The following is a 26,271-nucleotide window of genomic DNA, read 5'->3' on the forward strand; positions in this document are numbered from 1 at the left end:
ACTCTGCCTGCCTCCCACTCCCTAGGGTTCCCTCAGGCTCTTGGAAAGGCTGCGGGTAGAGCAGAGGCAAGGTCTCAAGCTCCTCTCCTCCGTTCTCTTGGGGGCATTGTGCCAAGAGAGAGGGGGAAAGCCCTGGCACCTACAGAGACCACTCTGTGTGTCTGTCAGCCACAGAATTGCTGAGTGACTTTGCTGCTGTCACTTGCCTGCCCTGAGCCTCAGTTCCTAAGGGATCCTGGGGAGGGGGATGGAGGTCAGCGTCCTCCTGCTGGGAAGCATAGGTGCCCTCCACCCAGACACCCCAGATTGACAGCTTCAACCTCCCCTCTCACCCGCTTCTGGTAGCTTGGGGTGGAGATGCTGGAGGAAACAGTGGCTCTGAGACTCTCCCTGCTCTGCCTGGGCAGGAGTCACAGGGAGTCGTGCAGGATGTGGATTTAGGGCCCCAGGTCCTCTCTCTGCAATCAGCTCTGGACAGCAGAGATCATGTCAGTTGTCCCAAACTCAGTGACTGCCATGTGGGTGAGGACAGGAGCTATCTATGGAAGCCTGGAGTTAGCTCACCTGGTAGACTTTCCATGTTATCGTTCCAGGCCCTGGGTTCAAGCCCCAGTACCACAAGGAAGCACCGTAGATGGCACCAGGAGAGTTCCTGATGGTTCCTGATGGTAGAGCAGTGCCGAGCTGTTTCTCCTCTCTCTCTCTCTCTCTCTCTGTCTTTCACTCCCTCCTGTCTCTGTGTCTCTCCCCCTTCCACCCCCCAAAAAATAAAAGAAAAGAAAAAGAAAAAAGGATTTATCTCTGGTGTGTGTGAAGGAGTGGGAAAGAGATTGGGTAGGAATGAGGCTCAGGGTATGGAGCAGTGGGATTCAGACATCCTTCGGCTGGATTGGCCAGAAGCTAGCATATGGGGGTGCTGTCTGAGGAGGCTTTGGGGTGACCCCAAGTTTTCTTTCCAAACTACCTCCTCTCACTTCAGACTCCATGACTATACTTCTCATGCCTCCCCAGGAAGGCAGCACCCGCATTTCCTCCCCTCACAGCACAGGGTGTGGAAAGGGAAGGAGGAACTGTGTCCTCTGGCCAGGGTCCATCCCCTGACTGGTGGTGGTACAAGGGGGTGTCAGTACTCACGGGTCTTCCCACAGGATGTGCTTGCTTGTGCCTGAGACAGTCTCTGCTCTCTACAATTAATGAACTTTTATTATTTCTTTATTGGGTAAAGACAGAGAAATTAAGAGGGAAAGGGAAGATGGAGAGGGAGAGAGACAGAGGCAACACTGCTTCCCTGCAAATGAAGCTTTACCCTTGCAGGTGGGGACTGGGGGCTCGAGCCTTGTCCTTGTGCATTATAGCATGTGTGTTCTAACAGATGTGCCAACCACCTGCCCCCCCAACTTTTTAACAGATATATTTAGGTTAAGGGGATAGTATAGTGGTTATGCAAAAAATATTTTGTCCTGAGGCACCAAAGGTCCCAAGTTCAATCCTCCACACCTCCATAAACCAGAGCTAAACAGAATTCAAGTAAAAAAAAAAAAAAAAAAAAAAAGAGTGGTCCAGAAGGTGGCTCAATGGATAAAGTATTGAACTTTTTTTTTTTTTTTTTGCTTCCAGGGTTATCCAGGGCTCGGTGCCTACACTGCAAATCCACTGCTCCTGGAGGCTATTTTTTTTTCCTTTTGTTGTCTTTGTTGTTTATCATTGTTGTTATTGATGTTGTGGTTGGATAGGACAGAGAGAAGTGGTGAGAGAAGGGGAAGACAGAGAGGGGGAAAGAAAGACAGACACCTGCAGACCTGCTTCACTGCTTGTGAAGCGACCCCCCCCCACCCCCCACAGGTGAAGCAACTCCCCTGCACGTGGGGAGCTGGGAGCTTGAACCAGAATCCTTAAACCGGACCTTGCATTTAGCGCCATGTGCACTTAACCCGCTGTGCTACCGCCCAGCTCCCAGCACTGAACTCTTAAGCATGAGGTCCTGTGTTCAATCCTGGTAGCACATGTACCAGAGTGATTTCTGGTTCTTTTTCTCTCTTCTCCTATCTTTCTCATTAATAAATAAATAAAATCTTAAAGAAAAAAGCAAACAAGGGTAGTGATAGACAGCATAATGGTTATGCAAACAGACTCATGCCTGAGGTTCCAAAGTCCCAGGTTCTATCTCCCACACCACCATAAGCTAGAGCTGAGCAGTGCTCTGGTAAAAAAAAAAAAAGAAAGAAAAAGAAAAAATGAAGACATCAGAGCCTCAGTCTGGCATTGAACTGGGGACTGAACTCAGGGCCTCATGTTTGACAGTCTAATACTTACTTCACCCTCTGTGCCACCTTTTGTGTCATGACTAACGAATCCTTTTGGTAGTGCTTTTTATCCCCCCAGAGACTGCCCCTGCCCTGATGGCTCCTCTATCCTCCCAAATACTGCCCCACCACACACACGCCCTGTGCTCCAGCTACCCTACCTAACAGAAAGGAAGATCTCTACAGCTGCTGATGGACCTCAGACCCTGTGCTCCTGCTAAGTCCTCCCTGCTCCCTTCTCACTGTACAGGTGGGGAGTCTGAAGCCCGGGAAGGTCAGCAGCCAGTGAGAGACAGAGCAGGGCTGCCATTTAAGACCCAGGGGGCTCTGGCTGGCCCTCCTCATTGGCCCAGTCTAGAGCCACTGGCCTAGAGAACTCCCACTCCCCTGGGTCAGGAGGTGATGGAGATGTGGGGGAGACCTGCCAGAGGTTTGATCCTGCCTCTGCCACCGACTCACAGTGGCACCATAGACAGGTGGCTGCTCCTGTTGAAGCCTTAGTTTCTTTGGGGTTACAGCCACCCCTCATAGGCACCAGCCACCACAGAAATCTGAAACACAGGAGTCCAGCTGTAGTGCAGTGGGTTAAGCGCACGTGGCACAAAGTACAAGGACCTGTGTAAGGATCCTGGTTTGAGCCCTCGCCTCCCCACCTGCAGGGGAGTCGCTTCACAGGCAGTGAAGCAGGTCTGCAGGTGTCTATCTTTCTCTCCCCCTCTCTGTCTTCCCCTCCTCTCTCCATTTCTCTCTGTCCTATCCAACAATGACAACAATAAAACAGCAAAGGCAACAAAAGGGAATAAATAAAATAGATATTAAAAAAAAAGAAATCTAAAACACCCAGAGGGGAGGTCAGCTATGAGTGGTCATACCCTTCCTGACTCTCACCCATCCTGGAAGCTTCAGCTTTTAATTTTTTTTAAAAGAAAGATTTACTTTACTTCTGAGGCTGGGCAGTGGCACACCCAGTTCAGTGCACATGTTATCATGCACCAGAACTTGGGTTCTAGTCCCCCACCCCCTGTCCCCACCTGTGGAGGTGGGGAAGCTCCATAAGACATGAATCAGGGATGCACATGTCTCTCTGTTTTTCTCCCTCTCTGTCTTCCACATCCTCTTGCAGTTTCTTTCTGTCCTATCAAATACACTTTTTTTTTTTTTTTTTTTGCCTCCAGGGTTATCACTGGGGCTTGGTGCCTGCACTACAAATCCACTGCTCCTGGAGGCTATTTTTCCCATTTTGTTGCCTTTGTTGTAGTTGTTATTGTTGTCATAGCTATTGTTGTTGTTGGGTAGGACAGAGAGAAATGGAGAGAGGAGAGGAAGACAGAGAGGGGGAGAGAAAGAGAGACACCTGCAGACCTGCTTCACCTCTTGTGAAGCAACCTTGACCATGACCTTGACCTTTGACTGAGGAGTAGGATTTAGCCAGGCAGAGAGAAAAGTGCACATGCAAAGGACCTGGGGTTAGGAACTCTATTCTAGGCATGTTTTTTTTTTTTAATTTTATTTATTTTCCTTTTTGTTGCCCTTGTTGTTTTATTGTTGTGGTTATTATTGTTGTTATTGATGTCATCATTGTTGGATAGGACAGAAATGGAGAAAGGAGGGGAAGACAGAGAGGGGGAGAGAAAGATAGACACCTGCAGACCTGCTTCACTGCCTGTGAAGTGACTCCCCTGCAGGTGGGGAGCCGGGGGCTTGAACCGGGATTCTTACGCCTGTTCTTGCGCTTCGTGCCAGGTGCGCTTAACCTGCTACGCTACCGCCCTACTCCCTCTAGGTATGTTCTAAGGGGTCTATGTTTTTATTGTTTTTCAGTGAAAAAGAGGTGTGGGGGGAGGGAAAGAGAGCGAGGAGAGAGGGAGCAGAGCACTGCATGGCATAAGATGGTGCTTGGAATTGAATCTGGGACCTCAGAGCTTCAGGCATGTTGGTCTTTTGCAGGCAGTTGGGCGGTAGCGCAGCGGGTTAAGCGCATGTGGCGCAAAGGACCAGCATAAGAATCCCATTTCGAGTCCCCGGCTCCCCACCTGTAGGGGAGTCACTTCACAGGCGGTGAAGCAGGTCTGCAGGTGTCTATCTTTCTCTCCCCTTCTCTGGCTTCCCCTCCTCTCTCCATTTCTCTCTGTCCTATCCAACAACGAACGACATCAACAATAACAATAACAATAATAACCACAACAAGGCTACAACAACAACGGCAACAAAAGGGGAAAAAATGGCCTCCACAAGCAGTGCAGGCACTGAGCCCCAGCAATAACCCTGGAGGCAAAAAATTTTTTTAAAAAATTAAAAAAGAAAGAAAGAAAGTCTTTTTGCAGAACCGTTTTGCCATCTCCCCAGCCCTCCCTAAAGACTCTTACATAAGAGAATGATGTGGCCTGATTTATTTATTTATTTTTAAAGATTTTATTTATTTATTAATGAGAAAGATAGGAGGAGAGAGAAAGAACCAGACATCACTCTGGCACATGTGCTGCCAGGGATTGAACTCAGGACCTCATGCTTGAGAGTCCAAAGCTTTATCACTGCACCACCTCCCAGACCACTGGCCTGATTTATTTTTGTTGTAGTTGTTGTTAATTATTATTATTTTATTTGTCAAAAGGTAGGGATATGGAGGGCAGGCAGCAGAACATTTCTCTGTCTGGGGATGTAACTCAGGATCTGATGCTTGAGGATTCAGAGCTTTACCATATAACCATTTCCTGGGCCACAGCCTGACTGTGCTTTAGAAAGACCCTCTTGGGGTGCAGGGGGAGATGAGACTACATAGGGAGCCCTGAATTCATCCAACCAGAGACATTGGAGGCCCGACGGTTCCTAGAGTGGAAGAGTGCTATTGGAATGGGTGTCAACACAACTTAGATTAGCAGTCACACAGCTGACTAGGCAGAAAGAGGGTCTCACCCTGCAGGCACCCTAGCCTCTCCCCCCACTGGGATTGGGGGGGTTGTGTTCACTCTGGGACCTTGCAGGAGCTTCTGTGAGGCAGAAGCCTGGATTGCGTTGAGGGACCCCGTGTTTGGGGCACCACTGCCAGACTGAGGTGCTGGGGAGATGTGCTGCGGATGGCAAGTAAGCTTGGAAAGTGTGTGAGGCTCTGCATGCAGACCAAGCTGCCAGGCTGCAGACCAGGAGGCATTTGGAAGCTTCCAACAGCAGTTCAAGTCCAAGTTCAGTGTTTCCTGCCCAGTCAAAGAGAGGAGGTGGGTAAGACTCTGAGGCAGAGGGAGAGTGTGGTGGGGTACTGTGTGACCCCCCTACCCCCAAGAATGCTGCAGCCTTGCTGAGTGCTAGTTTCTTCATCTATAAAATGGGCTTGTTGACAATAGTCCTCTCTTTGGGTGTTGAGAAGATTCGATGAGGTAGTGCACAGGAAATGTTTTTTTCCTCTAGGGTTATTATTGCTGGGGCTCAGTGCTCGTACTCTGAATCCATTGCTCCTGATGGCCATTTTTCACCCTTTTTTAATTGGATAGGACAGAAAGAAATTGAGGGGCAGATAGAGAGGGAGAGAGAAAGATAGGCATCTGCAGATCTGTTTCACTGCTTGTGATGCTTCCCTTCTGCAGGTGGGGAGCTGGGGCCTTGAACTGGGATCCTTGCGAGAGTCCTTGTACTTTGTATTAAGTGCACTTAACCGGCTGTGCCACTTCCTTCTTTCCTTCTCCCTCCCCCCACCACCCCTAAGCTCAGCTCTCTCATTTATGGTGGTGTAGGGGATTGAACCCAGGACTCTGGAATCTCAGGCATGAGAGATTCTTTGCATGACCATTAGGCTATCTCCTCTGCACCCTAGAAAGTGATTCTAACCAGTAGATGTGGGATTCCTCTTTTAATTGTCTCAAGCGGAACACAATTATTTTTTTTCCTCTGTCAGGGTTATTGCTAGGGCTCCACACATGCATAATTTCATGATTTCATTGCTTGCACAGACACTTTCTTTTTTCTTTTTTTTTTTTTTTTAGATAGGAGTAGAGAGGTAGAGAGAGGAGATACTGCAGCTCTGCTCCGCCACTCACGAACTTCCATGCAGGTGCTCCTATGTGGTGGCCGGGGTCTGCAATCTGGGGCTCATGTTAGGTAAACTGTGTACTTTACTGGCTGAGCTGTCTCTGCTCCCGCCTCTGCCCAGGCCTCTTCCAGTGCTCAAGCCTCCCAGTGTACTGAGAATGAGGGAACACAGAAACAGAGCCACAGATGTGTGCTCTTGGTCACAACCACAGCAAAATGCCGCCACCTTAACTCATCTTTTCAAGGTCATTTCAGGATTTACTAAAACAAAATGCATGTCACGTGACGTGGCAGTGACCCCTAACCCTAAAGTGAAAACTCGGTTAAATTCCCTCACGTGACACCCTGCCCACACCTCAGGTAGCCCCACAGCTGGCATCTAAGTACCCATTCCTCGAGTCACCATCCTCCATCACTTTGGCAGAGCACCAGGAGGCCGGGAACCTCACTTTTGACTTTTGAGTGGAGAACTACGGATTTGATTACTGTAACATAGGTAGCAACTTGCTGGGGTAGGTGGGGGGGGGGGGCACAGCCAGGCTCCAGAACCAATCTGCCCCTTCCTGCCTCTGAAGAAGTACTTGTCCCCTCAGACCCACCTCAGGGTGCTCCTGTGGAAAGGGAGAAGGTGCTATTGGTAGCACCCACTTATGCCTCGGGAGGTGGCTCTCTGACTAGAGCACTGGACCTGATAGCGTCAAGTCCTGAATTTGATCTTAAGCTTCTCAAGTGCCAGTGTGATGTTTTGGCTCTCACTCTCTCCTTTCTTTTCATATATGTGTATATAGTATTTTAAAAAATATTTTATTTATTCCCTTTTGTTGCCCTTGTTGTTTTGTTGTTGTAGTTATTATTGTTGTTGTTATTGATGTTCTTGGATTGGACAGAGAAATGGAGAGAGGAGGGGAAGACAGAGAGGGGGAGAGAAAGACAGACACCTGCAGACCTGCTTCACCACCTGTGAAGCAACTCCCCTGCAGGTGGGGAGCTGGGGGCTCAAACAGGGATCCTTACACAGGTCCTTCCTTGCACTTTGCACTACGTGCTCATAACCCACTGCGCTACCACTTGATTCCCTCACTCTTTCCTTTCTCATGTTAATAAATAAGTAAATTTTTTTTTTTTTTTTTTTGCACAGCACCACTCAGATCTGGCTTATGGTGGTGCTGGGGATTAGATCTGGGACTTTGAAGCCTCAAGCATGAGATTCTCTTTGCATAGCCCTTACACCCCCATCCATCCATGAAGAAAACTTTTTTTTAATTGTCAGGGTATCAGTGATAAAGGGCTTTACTGAAAATTTTCTGTTTAAAATATTGAATGTTTCACACTTTAAGACCTTCAAGACAAGTACATATCACATATATCATAAGCTCTACATTAATGTTACCAATGATATCTTTTTAAAACTTTTTTACTAAGGGGGTTAATGCATTACAGTGTATATATATATATATATATATTCTTTTCTTTCTTATTTATTTATTTATTTTGCCTCCAAGGATATTGCTGGGACTCAGTGCCTGCTCTATAAATCCACTGCTGCTGGAGACCATTTTGTATTTCCATTTTGTTGCCCTTGTTGTTATTGCTATTATTGTTGTTGGATAGGACAGAGAAGTCGAAAGAGGAGGGGAAGACATAGAGGAGGAGAGAAAAGTAGCTATCTGCCTGCTTCACCGCTTGTGAAGCAACCCCCTGCAGGTGGGGAGCCTGGGCCTCAAACTGGGGTCCTTATGCCAGTCCTTGCACTTTATGCCATGTGTGCTTACCTGCTGCGCTACTGCCCAGCCCCCATATAATTTTATTATGGACCTGGCCCCCACAGTTTTCTTCCACACTTTTCTAGCCCCCGCTTCCCCTAGACTTCCTTGCTTTGATGCAGTACAACATGAATATGTCTTCAAAAGCATAGTTAGCAGGGCCAAGCAGAGGTACACCTAGTAGAACACACACATTATAATGTTTGAAGACCCAGGTTGAAGCACCCAGTCCCCACCTTCAGGAGGGAGGCTTCATGAGCTGCAGTTGTCTCTCCTTCTCTCTGTTGTTCTCTCTCTCTGTCAAAAGAGAGAAGGGAGGAGAGAAAGAAAGGAAGAAAGGAAGAAAGAAAGGAAGGAAGGAAGGAAGAAAGGAAAGAAGAGGGAGAAAGAAAAGAACAAAAGAAAACAATGAAAAAGGAAAAGGTGGCTGCTGACAAGAGTTGTACTGGCATCCTGGTGGCAAAAATAAAAAGAGCACCCAATTTATCGGAAGATTTGAAGAGTTACTGAAAGGAGAGCGTGGAACTCCTGCCAGCCCAGAGCAACCTTGGATGCTGTAGAGGAAATACCATCACAGTGAGGCCACTGGAGCCTGGAGCACTGACTCCTCAGAGGTATCTTGTGTCTTGTGCCCTTGGCACAGGGTCCAGCCTTCTGGTACAGTGGAGATTTGAATCGTATTGAAGAGGCTGTGAGCTGGAGAAGGTGTGGCCTGAGATAGCAGGGAAGAGGGGACTGGATGAGCTCAGGCAGCTGAGGGCTTGACCTTTCATATCTTCTTCACTTCCTCATGTGTCCGGGTGGGTGGGCCCTTGCTCCCGTTAGCTCCCTTCCACACGTGTGGAGGCCATTGTCCCTTCACTTCCCCTCCCACAAGTAGATGCCCAGGTGTCTTCTGCGTGGTGGATGCTGGGGACTCTGCAGAGAACGAGGCAGACGTGGGGCAGCATGATTACTGTTGCCATCCTCATCTGAGTGTTGAATGCGAATATGGGTTCCTAGGAGCACGTGATTAAAAATGAGTAGAATAGGGCAGGGGAGATAGCATAATGGTTACGTAAAAGACTTTTATGCCAGAGGCTCTGAAGTCACAGGTACAATCCCCAGTACCATCAGCCAGAGCTGTGTATGCTTTGGGAAAAAAAAAAAAAGAAAGAAAGAAAAGAAGTAAAATACATAATGATAATGGGCCCTGCCCAACCCAATGACAAGAAGGCTGCGATCGATGCAATTTGTGTATCTGAGGCCTCTTTCAACAGGAGAGTGAAACCTAAAGCCAAGCAGGAAAGACTTGCTCTCTGTCTTCCCAGAGGGGACATTCAACATAAAAAGCATACGGGGAGTGGGTGGTGGTGCACCCAGTTAAGCACACATAGTACTAAGCATAAGGACCCGTACAAAGATCCAGGTTTCAACCCCCAGCTCTCTACCTGTAGGGAGGTTGCTTCACAGGCGGTGAAGCAGGTCTGCAGTTGTCTATCTTTCTCTCCCCTTCTCTGCCTTCCCCTCCTCTCAATTTCTCTCTGTCCTGTCCAATAAAATGGAAACAATAGCTGCCAGGAACAGTGGATTTGTAGCACAGGCACCAAGCCCCAGCAATAACCCTGGAGGCAAAAAACAAACAAACAAACACAACAAAAACCACATAGATGCAAGTGAACTTGAGTGCTAGACAGTGAAAAGTGTTGGAGGAAGTGCAGATGGGACTGGCAAAATAGCTCACCTGGATAGTGCCCTGTGTGCAACCCAGGTTGAATCCCAGCCCCCACTGCATTGGGGGAAGCTTTGGTTTTGTTGTTTCTCTCTCTCTCTCTCTCTCTTTCTCTCTCCCTCCTTCCCTCTCCTTCTATATTATAGAGACAAAGAGAAATTGAGAGAGACACCTGCAGCACTACTTCACCACTCATGAAGCTTTCCCCCAGCAGGTGTGGACCAGGGACTTGAACCCAGGTCCTTTCACTCTGTAATGTGTGTGCTCAACCAGGTGTGCCTACCACCAGACCCCTTCTCTGTCTCTCTGTCTAAAAAAGTCAGCCCAGAGTGGTGAAGTCCTGGTGAGGAAGGGAGGGGGAAAGAAAAGGAAAGAAAAGAAAAGTAAATGCAGATGGTGTGAAGGACAGGGAGTGGGGGAGAGAAGTGTAAGTGGCATCCTGGAAGAAGTGAGAGAAGAAATCTGGGGAAAGACAGAGAGGAGTAGCAGGTGCAAAGGTCCTGAGGTGAGTTAGAATGGGGGTGGGGGGAGGAGGTGCTGGAGAGGTGGAGAAAGCCTGTGGGATGAGAAATAAGAAGTAGCCAATTATAAAAAGAAACCTTTCCCCCCGTTCTTTTCATTTTTATTTTTTTTATTCTACCTAGAGAGGTAAAGAGAGGGAGAGGAAGACAGGCAGAGAGAAAGAAGAGCAAGAGGGAGAGACGCCATACAAAACAAAAGCCCCACCAGCCTTGGAGTTCCTTTGGTGTTGTCCATGATGCTCCCATGTGGTTCCAGGGATTAAATCTGTGTGTGCACTGACTGATCTGCCTCTCGTGTCCAGGGTAAGCAGTTTGAAGCCTGTTTGGCCAGTTTCCTACAGTCTGTATGGCTTTGTCTGTTAGCACCCTGGACAGCAGCTCCGACCAGACTAAACTACCCAGAACTTGCAGCTCTGGGATACACCCTGCAAAACAGGGACTTTATTAAAGTCCACTCTGGGCAGTGAACTGGAGGGGGTGGGTGAAATCACAGGAATTCCTGCCTACAGGAAACACAGTCGTGTTGACAGGTCATAATGTATAGTTTTTTAATACATAATTAATTAATTGATTGATTGATTTTGCCTCCCATGTTGTCACTGGGGCTTAGTGCCTGCACTATGAATCCATGGCTCCTAGAGGCTATTTTTCCTAGTTTGTTGTTGTTATTATTGTTGTTGTTATTGTTGTTGTTGAATAGGATAGAGAGAAATCGAGAGAGGAAGGGAAGACGGGGGGTGGGGTGGGTGGCAGGGATAGACACCTGTAGACCTACTTCACTGCTTGTGAACTGACCTCCCCTGGCAGGTCAGGAGCTGGAGGCTCAAACTGGGATCCTTATGCCAGTTCTTGCACTACATGCCATGTGCGTGAAGCTTAACCCACTGTGCTACTGCCTGCCCCTCCACATATTTTATTTTAATGAGATAGATAGATAGGTAGATAGATAGACAGACAGACAGATAGACAGACCAGAGCACTGCTCATCTCTGTCTTAATGGTGAAACTGGGGATTGAACCTGGGACCTCAGAGCCTCAGACAGGAGACTCTTTATGCATCTCCACTATGTTGTCTATCCAGCCCTCTCCCCCATAATATATAGTTTTTTTCCTTGCCAGTGATTTCTAATATAAAATTTAAAGATGTGTTTCATCAAAGACTAGAGCAGTGTGACCCTGAGGGTTGAACCTGGGGGCCCACACATACAGGTCCTGTGCTGTACTCACTGAGCCACCTCCCCAGCTGCTAAATGTGTAGTTTACTTGGTCTTTATCTGTGCAGTCAGCACTTAAATGGAGAGAAAGGAAGCACCCAGCAAGCAGGAACCTGAACTCCTTAAGTGTCCCCAACAGCCTCTCTCTCCCTCCCCACTGGAGGGAACCTCTGTCCTCACTTTTGGAATAAACATTGCTTTGCTTTTCTTTCTATATCTTTGAATACATCCTATCCATCATTCAACAATGAACGCAGTCTCTTTGTTTAAACTGAAACCCTGAACAGAAAAAGGTTAAATCTGTCCCTCTTGAGTTCCCTCTGCTCTCCCAGACCTGGTCCTCTCCCGAAAGGTCACTGCCACTCATTAATCAGTTACCTCCCAGACCATTTCTCTCTGCGTTTGCTTGAAACCCACATACCTGTAGAAAACAAACCGTGCTTTTCCAGATGAATTTTATGTAATGTGAAGGGTACTAAGTTGCATAAATCTTTCTGCCAATGGCTTTCTCACTCAGAAGGGTCTGGGAGAACGTTCCCTGCCCAGATCTGTATGTTTGTCCCCTTTTGTGGTCACTTGCTCTCCTGAGTATGAACACACCCTATTTGTGTGGTAGTTGTGCTGATGGTGACACTAGGTCTTGCTTCTGGTCTTTCTCTAACTCATCTACTGAGCACGTGTCAACTTATAGCAAGGTCTGGCAATCTTAAATCACTTAAGCAAAAAAAAAAAAAAAAAAACACTGCTCAGCTCTGGTTTGTGGTGGTGCCAGGGGTTGAACCTGTAACCTGGAGTATCTGGCATGAAAAAAATTTTTTTTCTGCAACCATTATGCTATCTCCCCAGCTGTGTAAACTTTTTGAACTCCTTGCATGTGGGGGGGGGTATTAAGACAACCACAGTTCTTGGAAGCCCACAGTGCTGTCCCCATTTCACAGAGAGGAACTGAGGCTTAGAGAGGTGAAGTCACTTCCCCAGGGTCACACAGCAAATGAATAGAAACACCAATCTGTTTGACCCCTAACCAGGGCTTATAAATACCTGTGTGCTCTGAGGGGACAGGTATGGTGTCCTCATCCAACAGACCTTCCTGAGGTCCTGGCTCTGTGCACTGCTGGACTCTGCCTCCATTAGAATGAATCAAACCTGGCCCCTTGGGGCTGAGTCTCTGGGAAGTAATCACACTGCTACAAAATTGGGTGCTGCCTGAAGTTGTGGGAAGGCTGAGGCTCTGCCTTGTAGCTGGGTCTCCTGTTGGGTCAGAGAAGGCTGCTGGAGAGGGGAGGTTCACAGAGACTGTCGGGGTAGGCGGTATGTGCAGCAGACAAAGGAAACAGGAAGGATGGACTCATAGGGGTGCCCAATGGTTGAGGACAAAATGGCCAAAGAAGTTGGCAGGGCCTCTTACCTAGGTCTGGGGACCATGAAGGGATCTTCTCATTCACAGAAAAGGTCCCAGCACCTCCTGTGTACCAGGCTGTACTGACTGAGGAGCAGGGAACACCTCAGTGGCCAGCCAGAGAAAGACTCCTGGGCTGGCTGGTGACACACCCAGTTGAGCACATATTACAGTGCATAAGGGCCCAGGTTCAAGCCACCAGTCCCACCTGAAGAAGAGAAGCCATATAATCTATATATATAATATTATATAATATTTAGAGCACTCCTTTTCTTCTTTTCTCCTCCTTCTTTTGCCTCCAGGATTATTGCCAGGACTCGGTGCCTGCACTATGAATCCACTGCTCGTGAAGGCCATTTTTTCCATTTTTGTTGCCATTGTTGTTGTTATTGCTGTTGTTGTTGGACAAGACAGAGAGAAACAGAGAGAGGAGGGGAAGACAGAGAGGGGGAGAGAAAGATAGATACCTGCAAACCTGCTTTACCACTTGTCAAGCAACCCCCTGCAGGTGGGGAGCTGGAGGCTCGAACCAGGATCTTTTTGCCAGACCTTGTGCTTAACCCTGTGCATTACCTCCCAGCCCCCAAGTTAAGCTTCTTGGACACTGAATCATAGGTGTTTTTATTTCATATCTCTCTCTCTCTTTCCCTCCCTTCTCAACTGCTCTCTGTCTCTATCCAATAAATAAATAATAAAAGAGAAAAGGAAAAGGATCCTACTTTCAGAGATATTTTCAGATGGTAAGACAAGTAGACAGTGATTGAGTTCCAGAGCATGTGATGAAGAAAACAGAACTGGGGGTGGGGGGTGCGGGTTGGCATAATAGCTCACCTGGATGGCACGTTTGCTTTGCTGCGCATGTGACCCAGGTTACAGCCCAGCCCTTACTGCACTGGAGGTTCAGTGCTTCCATGCGTGGTGCTCTCCCTGCCTCCATCTCTCTCTGAGAAAGCTCAGAGCAGTTAAGCCCCCACAATGAACGAACAAACAACAGAAACTGGCTAATGGTGGCTCAGCCAGTAGAGCACAGGACTTGCACATGAGGGGCCTTGGATACAGTCACTGCACCATGTATGCTGGAGTGGTGCTCTGGTCACTTTCATTCTTTCTCATGAATTTCTCTTTCTCCCTTCCTACCTTTACTTTTTAAAAAAATTTTATCCTTAGGATTATCTTTTTTTCTTTATTGGAGGGTTAATGATTTACAGCACAACTACAGTAAAATATAGTAGTTAGTACATATGTAACATTTCTCAGTTTCCACATAACACTCTAATCCCCTGCCTAGGTCTTTCTCCACCATCATGTTCCGGGCCTGAACCCTCCCTCTTTATTTTGGTACAATACACCAATCTCATGAGCCTTTCTTTCTTTCTTTCTTTCTTTCTTTCTTTCTTTCTTTCTTTCTTCCATTCTTCCTTTCCTTCTTCTCCTTCTCCTCCTCCTCCTCCTCCTCCTTCTTCTTTTTGTCATTACTGGGGATTCACCATTGCTGGCTTACTTTTTCAGACAGAGACATAAAGAAAGAGCTAAGGAAGTCACCACAGCACCAAATCTTCTTTCTGTGCCATCGGGACTGGGCTTGAACCTGGGTCATAGCCATGACAAAGCAGCATGCTATCCAAGAGAGCAATCTTGCTGGCTATTGTGAAATACATTAAAAATAAATATTTGTTTTTTTAAAAAATACAACTTTCTATTTAAAAATAGAAGAACAGTGTGGAGAGCGATGAGAGTGAGACTTTGGGCCAAGTCTTGAGGATGAGAAGAATGGGAAGATAGGGAAAGGCATTTTAGGGGAGGGAGGTGAGCAAGGTCAGAACCAGGATGTAGGAACGGACAGACGCGGTTTCTCCCAGTGTGGCCTGCTTGAGGTGTCCTGGCCCTGGAGGAGAGGGGCATGACTTGTCCTGGAAGCAGCAGGCTGGCCCTGAGCTCCTTCAGACCCCAGGACTTGCCTTTCAGCCTTTGGACAGCTCCCTGCACAGTGGGGACCAGTGGCTGGTAGCCGGCAGTCAATGCTGGGGAGGGGAGGAAGGCGGGGCTGCAGCGTGAGTGGCAGGAGGGGCGGGGCTCCAGTTTCGCGGGGGCGTGGCCTCGCAGGGGGCGAGGGCGAACCCACCGCCAGGCACTTGGTCATGAGTGCCAAGGGCCAGATGTCGGAGGACCCTGTATAGCCAAGTTGAGGAGCACAGAAGTTGATCTAGCCGGGTGAGCGCGGGCCTCAGCTTCTGCATCTTCGTTTTCCTTTTGCTGCCAGGACTTCACGAAACTGTGCAATGCCACCATTCCTGGTGGACTCTTCTTCTTTCTAGTTAGAGGGTGGGAGACAGAGAGAAAAGGAAAGTACTACAACAGTGCTCCAGCATTCATGAAGCTTCCCCTTTGCATGGTGCTCCCACATTGGGGGCTTAAACTTCTGTCTCTGTGCTTGGGAAAGTGCGTGCTCTACTTGTGAGTCATCTCCTGACCCCCCCCATCCCCCATCTTTAAAATGGGGTTGGAGTTGGGGCTGGAGAGACAGCATAATGATCATGCAAAAAGACTTTCATGCCTGAGGCACCAAAGTTCCCAGGTTCAATCCCCAGCACCACCATAAGCCACCAGAGCTGAGCAGTGTTTCATTAAAAAAAAGGGGGGGCGGGCTGTAGCGCAGCGGGTTAAGCGCATGTGGCGCGACCTGCGGGGGGAGGAATGGGGGGTAGCTTCATAGGTAGTGAAGCGGGTCTGCAGGTGTCTTTCTCTCCCCCCTCTGTCTTCCCCTCCTCTCTCCATTTCTCTCTGTCCTGTCCAACAACAATGACAACAGTAACAATCACAACAGCAAAAATAAACAACAATGGCAACAAAAGGGAAAAAAAATAGCCTCCAGGGGCAGTGGATTCGTGGTACAGGCACTAAGCCCCAGCGATAACCCTGGAGGCAAAAAAAAAAAAAAAAAGCGGAGGATTATAGAGTCTAGGAGAGGGCTCAGCTAGTAGAGACACCTTCCATACAGGGGGTCCTGGGTTCACATGAGAGCATCAAGGATGAAAAATAGATGGAATTACATGGGCAAAGTTCTCTCAAAATATAGAATCTTTTAAGATCATATCAAGAGACCACTAAGTTCTATCACTTGTACATGAGGGCGTGGGTTCATTTCCTGGCAGCACATTAAAAAAAAAAAAAAGTCAATTTTGGATAATAAAAGTCCCAAGTAAAAGGCGAAGAATGGAGCCGGGTGGTGTCACTCCTGGCTGAGCGCACTCTTTACAGCACACAAGGATCAGGATTCAACCCCCTGGTCCCCACCTGCAGGGAGAAAGCTTTGCAAGTGGTGAAGCAGGGCTGCAGGTCTCTCCCTCTTTACCTCTCCCTTCTTCTTGATTTCTGGCTGTCTCTATCCGGTAAATAAATAAAAATAATAAAAAAAATAAAAACATGAAGAGTCAGTAGAAACCTGAATAGACTCAGCCAGGCCTTCCTTTTTTTTTTTTTTTTTTTTTTTTTTTTTTGCCTCCAGGGTTATTGCTGGGGCTCAGTGCCTGCACCACGAATCCACTGCTCCTGGAGGCCATTTTTTCCTTGTTGCCCTTGTTTTATCATCGTTGTGGTTATTATTGTTGTTGCTGTCGTTGGATAGGACAGAGAGAAATCGAGAGAGGAGGGGAGACAGAGAGGGGGAGAGAAAGACACCTGCAAACCTGCTCTACCGCCTGTGAAGCGACTCCCCTGCAGGTGGGGAGCCAGGGGCTCGAACCGGGATCCTTTTGCTGGTCCTTGTGCTTTGCACCACATGCGCTTAACCCTCTTTGCTACTGCCCGACCCCCTTTGGCTTGATTTTTTAATGCTTTATTTATTTTTTTATTTTGAGGGGGGACACAGAGAAGAGAAGCACTGCAGCATTGCTCCACCATGTAGAGTCCCCTCAGTGCTGCTGTCCATGGTGCTCCCATGATGGGCCTTTTGCCTGGTGAGGTGCTTGCCGTCTCCCAACCCCAGGGTCTCAGTTCCTGATTCCTGCCTCTCTTCCCACTCCCCTCCTCCAGCCAGTCACCAACTCTGCTGAGTCTGCTCTCAGAAGTATTTCTGGTAGGGGGCCAGGTGGTGGCACATCTGGCTGGACGCACACATTATAGTATGCATGGGGACCCCAGAAAGGCTTTTTTATATAGAAATGGAGAAATTTGAGAGGAAAGGAGAAGATAAAGAAGGAGAGGTGGTGGTGTCAGGATGGTCAAGCAGTATAAGAAGGAGAGGGGGAGAGAGAGAGGGAGGGACCTGCAGCACTGCTTTACCACTTGTGAAGCTTCCTTCCAGCGCACCTCTCCAGATTCAAAGGAGGTCTCGAAACTTTACATCAGGCTCAACCTGACGCTGTTGACTGGCTACGGAAGAAGGGCAAACACTAGAAGAAGAAAGCGTACTATAATGTGTGTGTACCTTCCCACCCACCTCTCTGTGTCCACCCTGCTCCTGGCCATTACCTCCCCTGTGGACCTTATCCCTGTGCCTAGACCCGATCTTCCTCATGCTCTGGCCCACAGCGCCCCCCAGCCAGCATCATCCCTGAAATGGAACACAGAAACATGGTACCCCACTATGCTGAGTGCACTGCCCCAAGGGCTCATGGAACCTTTCAGGACCCTGTGCTGCCTGCCTGCCTCTCCCCTCACCTCCCGTGTCGCCGCTCACTCGATCCCAGCCGTGTGCACCTCCTCCCCACTCCTGGACTTGTCATGTAGCTCGCTCCTTATGTTCTCACAGTCTGCGATGCTCTTTCACTCACCACGTGCCTAGTGGGTGATGAGCTGCTTTGTTCCACGCTTTCTGCACCAGCCAGCCTCCACCTCTCCCTAAGTATCACCCTCTTCCTTTTCTTTTCTTTTCCTTTCTTTTCTTTTTTTTTTTTTTTTTTTTTGCCTCCAGGGTTATCACTGGGACTCGGTGCCAGCACCACGAATCCACTGCTCTCAGAGGCTATTTTTCCTCCTTTTGTTGCCCTTGTTGTTTATCATTGCTGTTGTGATTGTTGTTGATGTCATTGTTGTTGGATAGGACAGAGAGAAATAGGGAGAAGACACAGAGGGGGAGAGAAAGACCTGCTTCACCACTTGTGAAGTGACTCCCCTGCAGGTGGGGGAGCTAGGGGCTAGAACTGGGATCTTTAAACCGGTCCTTGCGCTTTGCACCATGTGTGCTTAACCTGCTGCACTACTGCCCACCCCCCCCCTTAATTTCTGTATTTATTACCTATTAGATAGATGCAGAAATTGAGAGGGCAGGGGGAGATAGAGAGGAAGAGACACAGGGAGGGAGAGACACCACAGCACTGGAAATTCTCTCCAGTGCTCGAACCCAGGCCACGTGTATGGCAAGGCCCTTGTGTCCTATCCACTAAGCTAAATCTTGGTCCCTTCTTGACAGGACTTTTCTCAGCTTGGAATCACATATCTATTTGATGACTTTAAAACACTGTTTTCCAGGCAGTGGGTAGATAGCATAATGGTTATGCAAACAGACTCTCATGCCTGAGGCTCCAAAGTCCCAGGTTCAATCCTCCATACCACCATAAACCAGAGCTGAACAGTGCTCTGGTTAAAAAAAAAAAAAAAAAAAAGAATGAAAAAAATAAAATAAAACACTGTTTTCCCCAGAAGACTATGTAAGTTCAAGGGGGGAGAGAGACTGCCTTTGTTTTTCATTTCCGCTTTATTGAGGAGGACTGACTGTTTGCTTTGAACCATGATTTGAACTCAGCAACACCTGGTTCATCCTAGCATTTATGGGAGACTTACTGATTTAGTTACTAAGTATCAGGTTGTCGTTTTACAGTTGGGACTCCACACACGTGGGATTTCACTGCTCCCAGGCATCTTTTTTAAAATTATCTTTATTTATTTATTTATTGGACAGACAACCAGAAATCTAGAGGGAATGAGGTGATAGAGAGGGAGAGATACAGAGAGACATCTGCAGCCCTGCTTCATCACTTGCAAAGCTTTCCCCTCGCAGGTGGGGACTGGGGGCTTGAACCCAGGTCCTTGCACGTTGTAGCATGTGCATTCAACCAGGTGCACCATCACCCGACCCCTCAGGCCTCTTTTTTCATTCAGACAGATAGACTCAGAGAGTGGGAGAAACTCCACAACATCAGAGGTTTTCTTGGTGCTATAACACCTCCCGTGTGGTGCCAGGGTTTGAACCTGGGTTGTGCGCATGGCAAGACACACACCCTACCCAGTGAGATATCTCTCCAGCTCACTTTTTAAAAATAAATTGATGCAGTCCCAGTAAGACAGGTCATTGTCATGTATGCAGTTCAGGTTTGAGCCCTGGCACTACATGGAGAGGCTATGGCACCAGAGGAAGCTCCTGAGCTGTTTGGTTCCACCACTCCTCCATGAAAAAAAAAAAAAAGAACATGACCCAAGGTAGTAAAATGTCTATGTGTGAGGCCCCAGCTTCATGAGAGAGAGAGAGAGAGAGAGAGAGAGAGAGAGAATATGAGTGCTTCTATACAGCCAGCACAGAACAAACAGCGATAGTGCTGCTGCTTTAGTTGATGACGATAATGATGATGGAGAAGAGCAGATAAGTCCCCGGGTGCTGGCTGCTCCCCAGCAGAATGAGAGGCAGTTATATTCTGACCTTCACTTGGGGCCACAGGAGGAGCGGTTTCGAGGGCAGGGCCCTGGGCCTATGCAAACAGGAAGTGGAGGCTCCAGCCCAGAAGCTGGGGGAGAGAGATGGGCTGCTGGGTTTGATTCCAGAGTCCCCGAAGCCCATCTGAGGTCACATGGCCATGCTGCAGGGCCAGCCAGATGTCCATGTATGTGTATGTGTGTGTGTGTGTCCCGTTTTCTCAGCAGCCCTCTGGACCCCTGAGGCCACTGCAGAGCGGGTTGGCATCCATGGATTTTAGAGTCCAGCCACTGACTTACACTGAGAAAGCAACCTATCTCCCTGCTTCCTGCCTAGCTGGGGCATCCTAAGGCCTATCTGAAACCCTGCAGAGGAGCCAGAGCCTGTGGGAGAAGACCTACACCCCCACCCGTCCCAGGGTCCCCACACAGGGCAGGGAAGCAGAGGGGGGCTGAGCCAAGACTTCGGGAGAGACAGTGAGAGTCCAGGAAGAGGCTGGGGAACCAAGGGCCTAGGAGAGTCCCCAGGGGAGGAAGAGGCCATGGCTGGGGGGACTCCCCAAGGGGTGAAGAAGCCCTCTCGGCTGTCCCCGGTGGGCTGGCTGCTCCCCCCACACCACTCCCGCCGGGCCCCCGGGGGACCTCGCTCTAATAATGTATTTGATCGACTCGCCGGCCGCGTACAAGCGATTATTGTCTTGTCGGGAGTCAAACGTATCGATCTGGTGAGAAATATGAGCGGAGCAATGGGGCCCGCGTGTCAGTTACCAGCCCCGCTGGCCCTGGGGAGCCCCCTACGTCTCCTTTAATTACCGCTCAGCCCTGAGCCCGGCCTGGCCTCCCCGGCTCCTGCAGCCTCCCTCCCAGACTCCCTGCACCCCCGAGTGGGCCCCCACTACCTGCCTTACTTGCCTCACTCAGCAAGGCTGGAGGCTGATTCTGGGGCTCAGGGGTCACCCTCTCCCCACAACCCACCTGGGCCTCAAACCCTGCTTCTCTGCTTTGGGCAGGCCATTCTGCTGCAGGATTTCCTACCAGTCTGCCCCCTGCAACAATGAGGCCAGTTCATTCCATGGGGAGCTGTGAAGTGGTCCCAGTACCCCCCCTGCCCCCCCAACACTCAGCAGCAGGCCTGGGGGTGGGGGCAGCTCAGGAAATGGGTGGCCCTCCTTGGCTTGACCATCATGGAGGTTGCTGGGATGATGGTGGCTAGAGTGACCCACCTCAAAAGCAGGTCCTTTCAGGGATGACATCCACCGTGTACTGGGAGGGGCATGAGCATGGGGGTCACTAGGGTTTGTGTGTCCCTCCCCCATGATGTCCTCATGAATCTACTTTCAAAGCAGACTTTCCCCCTTCCCCCCAAAAAAAGCATAAATTCTAAACCAAGGTAGAGCTTACTGGGCAAATGCAGGTTTGAGACAAGACTATAGTCTCCCTCTGCTATACGGCTGTCGCATGACCCCTACCCCCCTAGAAGCTCTGCAGCTGCCCCCCCAGCCCCGGAAGTGGGGGGGGTCCAGGATGCAGGAGATCTGAGCTGGAGCTGGGGGCGGGTACCCCAGTGGCCTCTGTGTCTCCCCAGGAAAAAAGCCCTTGACCATGTGGGATGGTATGGGGTGCAGGCAGCTGGAAGCCACCCCTCTGTGCAGAGATGAGGGGCCCTAGTCATGGAGGACAGGGTGTGGGGCTGGGGGAGGGCACACAGGTCTCCCCGGCCATGTGTCCGGGGTGAGTGTGGTGGTGCCTTTGTGTGTGCGGGTCCCCATGATGGATCAGAAGTTGGATGTTAAATGGGAGGGCTTGGAGGGGGTTGCTGTGCATAGTGGGGTGTTCCTGCGTGTGCACACACGTTTGTGAAGCGCTGGGGTCCACATGTAGAGATGCTGGAGTGTGTGTGTGTGTGTGTGTGTGTGTGTGTGTGTGTGTGTGTGTGTGTGTGTGTGTGTGTGTGTGTGTGTGAGAGAGAGAGAGAGAGAGAGAGAGAGAAAAAGAGAGTCTGCGCGCCCAGGCAGCATGTGGCTTAGGGTCCCCAGGCTGGGGCGCAGCGAGTCCTGGGGCCCCCAGGGCGGTGAAGCGGACTGTCTGGAGACTCTCCGTCAGGCGCAGGCCGGGAGGAGCAAGAGGGAGCAGGCCGGGCAGAGCCTTTGTCTGCACCGGGAGTCCTGCGCCTTTGTGTGACCCTCGCAGGTGTGCGCGGGTGGGGGCGCGGGCAGGCGCGCGGGAGGGGCGCCTCCTCCGCCATCGGCTGGGCGCTGCCGCCCCCTGGCGGACGCCGAGGGAAGCGCCGCGCCAGGAGCGCCGCAGCGTCAGGGGCCAGTGGGCCACTGCGCTCCCATGGGTGGCCCCGGTAGGCCGCAGCATTGGCCCCCTTGGCAGATTTCTCCATGATGGGGGTTGGGGCCCCAGCCGGTGACCCTCACTGCCACTGCCCACATGCACCGCGCCCTCTGATTGGTGGCTACAGATGCCTTACCTGTGGACAGGTGCACCATTGGGTCCCACCTCTACTAACCCACCCACACACAGCACAGGCCAGGAGACCTGGCAGGATGGATGCCTCCCCTGGCCTTGTGTTCTGGGCCCTCAGGATGACCATCCCACCTCTGGTCCCCAGCTGTTTCATCTGCAAAATTGGTTAAAAAGTGGGAGAAGGTAGACAGCATAATGGTTATACAAAAAAACTCTCATGCCTGAGGGTTCAAAGTTCCAGATTCACCACCATAAGCCAGAGCTGAGCAGTGCTCTGGTGAACAAAACAAAATAAATTAAAGGGATGGGTGGTCGTGAACCTGCTTAAGCACACGTTACAAAATACATTGAATTAAATTTAAAAATTGAGCAAAGAGGAATACCTTTGCCAAGGGCAAGGTGTGAGAGGCTGGCACTGGGAAAGCCCCCCCACCCCATGCACAGCTCCAGGTCATGTTTTATTTATTTTTCATTTAAAGCCTTTTTTTTTTTTTTTTTAGTTTTTTCAAAATTGTGAGACAACAGGGGCATAATTCCACACCATTGCCACCACCAGAATTCTATATGTCTCCATCCCTTCCACTGGAAACTGAAATAGTTTTCCCAAGATCACAGATATGGGTTGACTGTTATTTCTTACGAGATCGAGCATGTTCAGGGTGGTATGGCCGTAGATGGACTGTTATTTCTATAACTGCATTTTTATATATTTGCCCTTTTCTGTTTAAAGAGTATATTTATTTTTGAATGAGAAAGATAGGAGGAGAGAAAAAGAACAAGACATCACTCTGCTACATGTGCTGTCAGGGGTTGAACTTGAGACCTCATGCCTTATCCACTGTACCATCTCCCTGACCACCTTTGTTTCTGCTTTCCCTTTCTAAGTCACAGCGACACCTGTTGCTACTAGTGAATGTCCTCCCTTTTTTCCTCTTCTCTCTCTGGGTCTTAGAATCTTGACAGAATGGTTCTAGAGCCCTCTGGTCCTTTTCCCCTAACATTGTTCCCACTCTGGGGATATGGACCAGCATTGTTTTGGGTGTGCATAGAGTGAGAGTCTTGGCTTCTGTGATTGCATGGGTATTGGCAGGTGGATCCATACCCCCAGCCTGTTTTTCTCTTTCCTTAGTTGGGTAGGGTCTGGAGAGATGAGGTGTTTTATTGGGATCTGTGTGAACCCCCCCCCCCATGCCCACTTCCTCCTCCAGTAGGATGCAGGGAGGATGGAGCTCTTCCAGCCTGACTGTCCCCCACTGCCCTCTCCCCATCATGTTCGAGGTGGGTCCGCTGCCTGCTAGGGTGGGTCTTCATGCCCCTGGACCAGGGTATTTTCCCTCCTGAAGGGGGCGGACCCTGTGGTTTCCTCCCTGTGACTTCCGGCCCTGAGAGGGCTGGGTCCCCAGAGAGGGCGGGGAGATGACACAGTTGTTCCCCAAGCCCCGCGGGGCGGGCAGCATGGTTCACTTCAGCATGGGGGCTCCAGGTAAGGGGCCGCGGGCAACCTGGGCTTCCTCCCGCTGTGCTACTGGCCGGTCCAGCCCACCCTTCCCTCCTGCTCTGCCTGTGCCTCCTCCCACCCCCTGTCCCAGCCTGGGTCCCCAACCCCATTCCTGCTCTAGCCTCTCCGGCTACACCAGCACCAGCACCGCACCGACTGCCCACCCAGCTGCCCTGTGCTGGAGTGGGAATGGGCCAGTTGTCGGGCCCCTGGACATGGAGGCCAAGGGGCGGGAAGGTTGAGCTGCTGGACTTTGCCTGTGACCAGGAGTTCTGGACCTTCTGGGGGTGCCTGTCAGGTGTCTGTGTATGGCTCTGTGGGGGTGGCCTTGGTAATTCTCTCTCTCTCTCTCTTTCTCCCCCTCCCTCTGAGATCTTTTTATGAGAATGAGAGAGAGGAGAGACACCAGAGCACTGCTCAATTCTCATGCAAGGTGGTGCCAGGGATTGAATCAGTAGCCTCTGGGGCCTAAAGCTTGCAAGCCGGTGCTCTAACAGGCTGAGCTCTCTCTTCCAGACCCACTTCTTTGCTCATCTCTGTCCCACGTCACCTCCTCGGGGAGGCCCTCCTTGATCTTGTCTGAACGAACAGAGATCTCCCCTCCCTGCCATAACTCTGCCTTTCCTGGGTGTCACTTCTTGCCACCTGGAAATGATTCTGTGTCTGTGTGCTTGTCACCCACCGCCCCACCAAACGCCAGTTGCATGAGAACCTCAGGCACCGGCCCTGTCCCGGGCATGTGTGTGTGTGGGCTTGTTCTCTGTGATGAGTCTCCTTCTCTCTGTCTCATAATGATAGTTATCTCTTGAGGGGAGGAGGGAGGATGAAACAGAGTATGTTGTGTACCACACAGTACCGGAGACACAATGTGGGGGGGGTAGTGTCAATGCTTTGTGATATTTTGCAGTATTTCCATCGGGGTGTAACAGCATGTCTGTGTCACACTCGTGAGGGTCTGTGGGTGACTCTGTAATGAGTGAGCATTCATAATGTCCCCTGCTGGGCGGCTGCAAATCTAGCCTCCCACGGGGGTATCTGCAGTCCAGGAGGAGGGAAATTGGCAGAGGGGGCAAGGCCAGGGTGTAGGCGGCACAAGACTCTGTGGGAAGACCTGTCCACGGTAGCTGGTGGAGTGTCAGGGAGGGCTTCCTGAAGGAGGATGCCTGGGTCGAGATGTGAAGTGGGCTGGTGGGTGTGAGCAAGGCGAAAGCGATGAAGGAGGGGTGAGGTGGAAGGGAGGGTGTGCAGGGTGTTGTGTGTCCAGTGATAGAGATGATTCTGCAGATATGTGTAGCAGAGTGGACAGAGCTCCACCACCCATCTGTCTACCCATGCCCGGGTGGGAACCGGGGCTTCAGATACGTCAGGGCTGGGTTCGAGCTTCTACGTGGGATTTCTTCACCAGCTCTGTGGTGAGGCTGGCCAAGGTTCCCCTGCCTGGACAGGAGCAGGTGGCCTGTGCCTGTGTGTCACCTACATGCCCCAGACTGCACGCACTCACACCCCAGTGTGTGTGTGTGTGTGTGTGTGTGTGTGTGTGTGTGTGGTACACATCTGTGTTTGTGAGTCTGGGTCTGGGTGTGTTTGGGTGTCTGTGTTTCTGGGTGACTTACAGGTGTCTGTGAGTGACTATGAGGTTTGTGTTGGTGTTAGATTGGGGGTGTGTGTGTGTGACATCTGTGTGAATGGGTGTGTGCACACCTGTTTCTGTGAGTGTGTCCCTATTGGGTGTGTCTGCATGGCTTACAGATGTCTGGACACATCTCTAAGAGACTGAGGTGAGGTGTGCATGTATGTTTGAGTGTGTGTAGGTGTGTGCACATCTGTGGGTGTGTGAATGTACAGTCTGTGTCTATAAGTGTCTCTGGGGTGATGGTGTGCATATATGTGCCTATGAGTGCTGCGTGGGACACAGAGGTGTCAGGGTGTGTGTTTTGAGTGTCTGTTGTGTCATTGCATTTGGGCCTGTGTCTCCATCTGCAGACCTTCCTGCCTAGGCCCTGTCCCCCTCCACACGTACGTGTGTGTGTGTGTGTGTGTGTGTGTGTGTGTGTGTGTGTGTGTGCACTGGTGTCAGGCCCTGCCTGGCTGTGAAGGTGCCCTGAGGGAGCCTTGCCAGTTGTTGGCACAGCTGTGGGGCTGACTTGTTATGTCTCTGCCCGCACCTCCGTTCCTCTCTCCTGACATCTCAGAAGTATCCCCTCCCTGGAGGCACCCCCACACACACACATACACACAATCTGTGGGGGTGTGGGTGTAAGGGGCTGCTCCCAGGAAGGCCTCTGATCCAGCTGGGCCCACAGAGGTTCCCGGCAGCATAGACCCTGCCCACAGGGGCTCCCGGGCCAGTGCCTTGATTTGCAGCGTCTGCGGAGACAGGGGACCCAGGGGACAGGCCGAGTGGGGCGAGGAGGGGTGAGGGGCAGCCCTTGAGCCCTCTATATTTAGTCCTGATTTCGGTAAGTGCTAACGAGAAGCTGGCTCAAGTCTGCTAAAACCGGCTGGGGGAAATGCAGAGGAGAAGTGAAAGTCGGGGAGGGAGGGCCTAAGAAGGGGTGGGGAAGGCGGAGGAGACACAGGGTCCTGGGGCTGGGCCACCAAGAGTGAGCTCAGGGACCCCAGGGGCCAGGGTGGGTCTGACTCCAGGCCCCAGTGAATTAAGACGTCATTTTCCCTGCCAACTTCTTGAAAAAGTTTCTTGTTGCCTGGCATAGGAGCAGGAGGGGAATACCATAGATAACCG

The 26,271-nt window shown here is 50.3% G+C and overlaps 1 protein-coding gene across 8 annotated transcripts in view; it reads left to right on the forward strand.

The window, feature by feature from the left end:
* Positions 1–26,271, forward strand: part of POU2F2 (POU class 2 homeobox 2) — a 138,937-nt gene that overhangs the window by 62,243 nt on the left and 50,423 nt on the right. For 7 of the 8 annotated variants that reach the window (XR_009548373.1, XM_060186064.1, XM_060186065.1 and 4 more), the window contains exon 1: positions 23,470–23,513. The exons of the other annotated variant lie outside the window; for it this stretch is intronic. Coding sequence is in view for 6 of the 7 variants with exons in the window: in XM_060186064.1 (XP_060042047.1) it covers positions 23,486–23,513 (28 nt within the window). In the remaining variant the exon portion in view is untranslated. Of the gene's footprint in view, positions 1–23,469; positions 23,514–26,271 lie in introns of those variants that run through there. 8 annotated transcript variants of the gene reach the window in all.

The sequence above is a fragment of the Erinaceus europaeus genome, chromosome 2 (assembly GCF_950295315.1).
Source record: "Erinaceus europaeus chromosome 2, mEriEur2.1, whole genome shotgun sequence".
NCBI lineage: Eukaryota > Metazoa > Chordata > Mammalia > Eulipotyphla > Erinaceidae > Erinaceus > Erinaceus europaeus.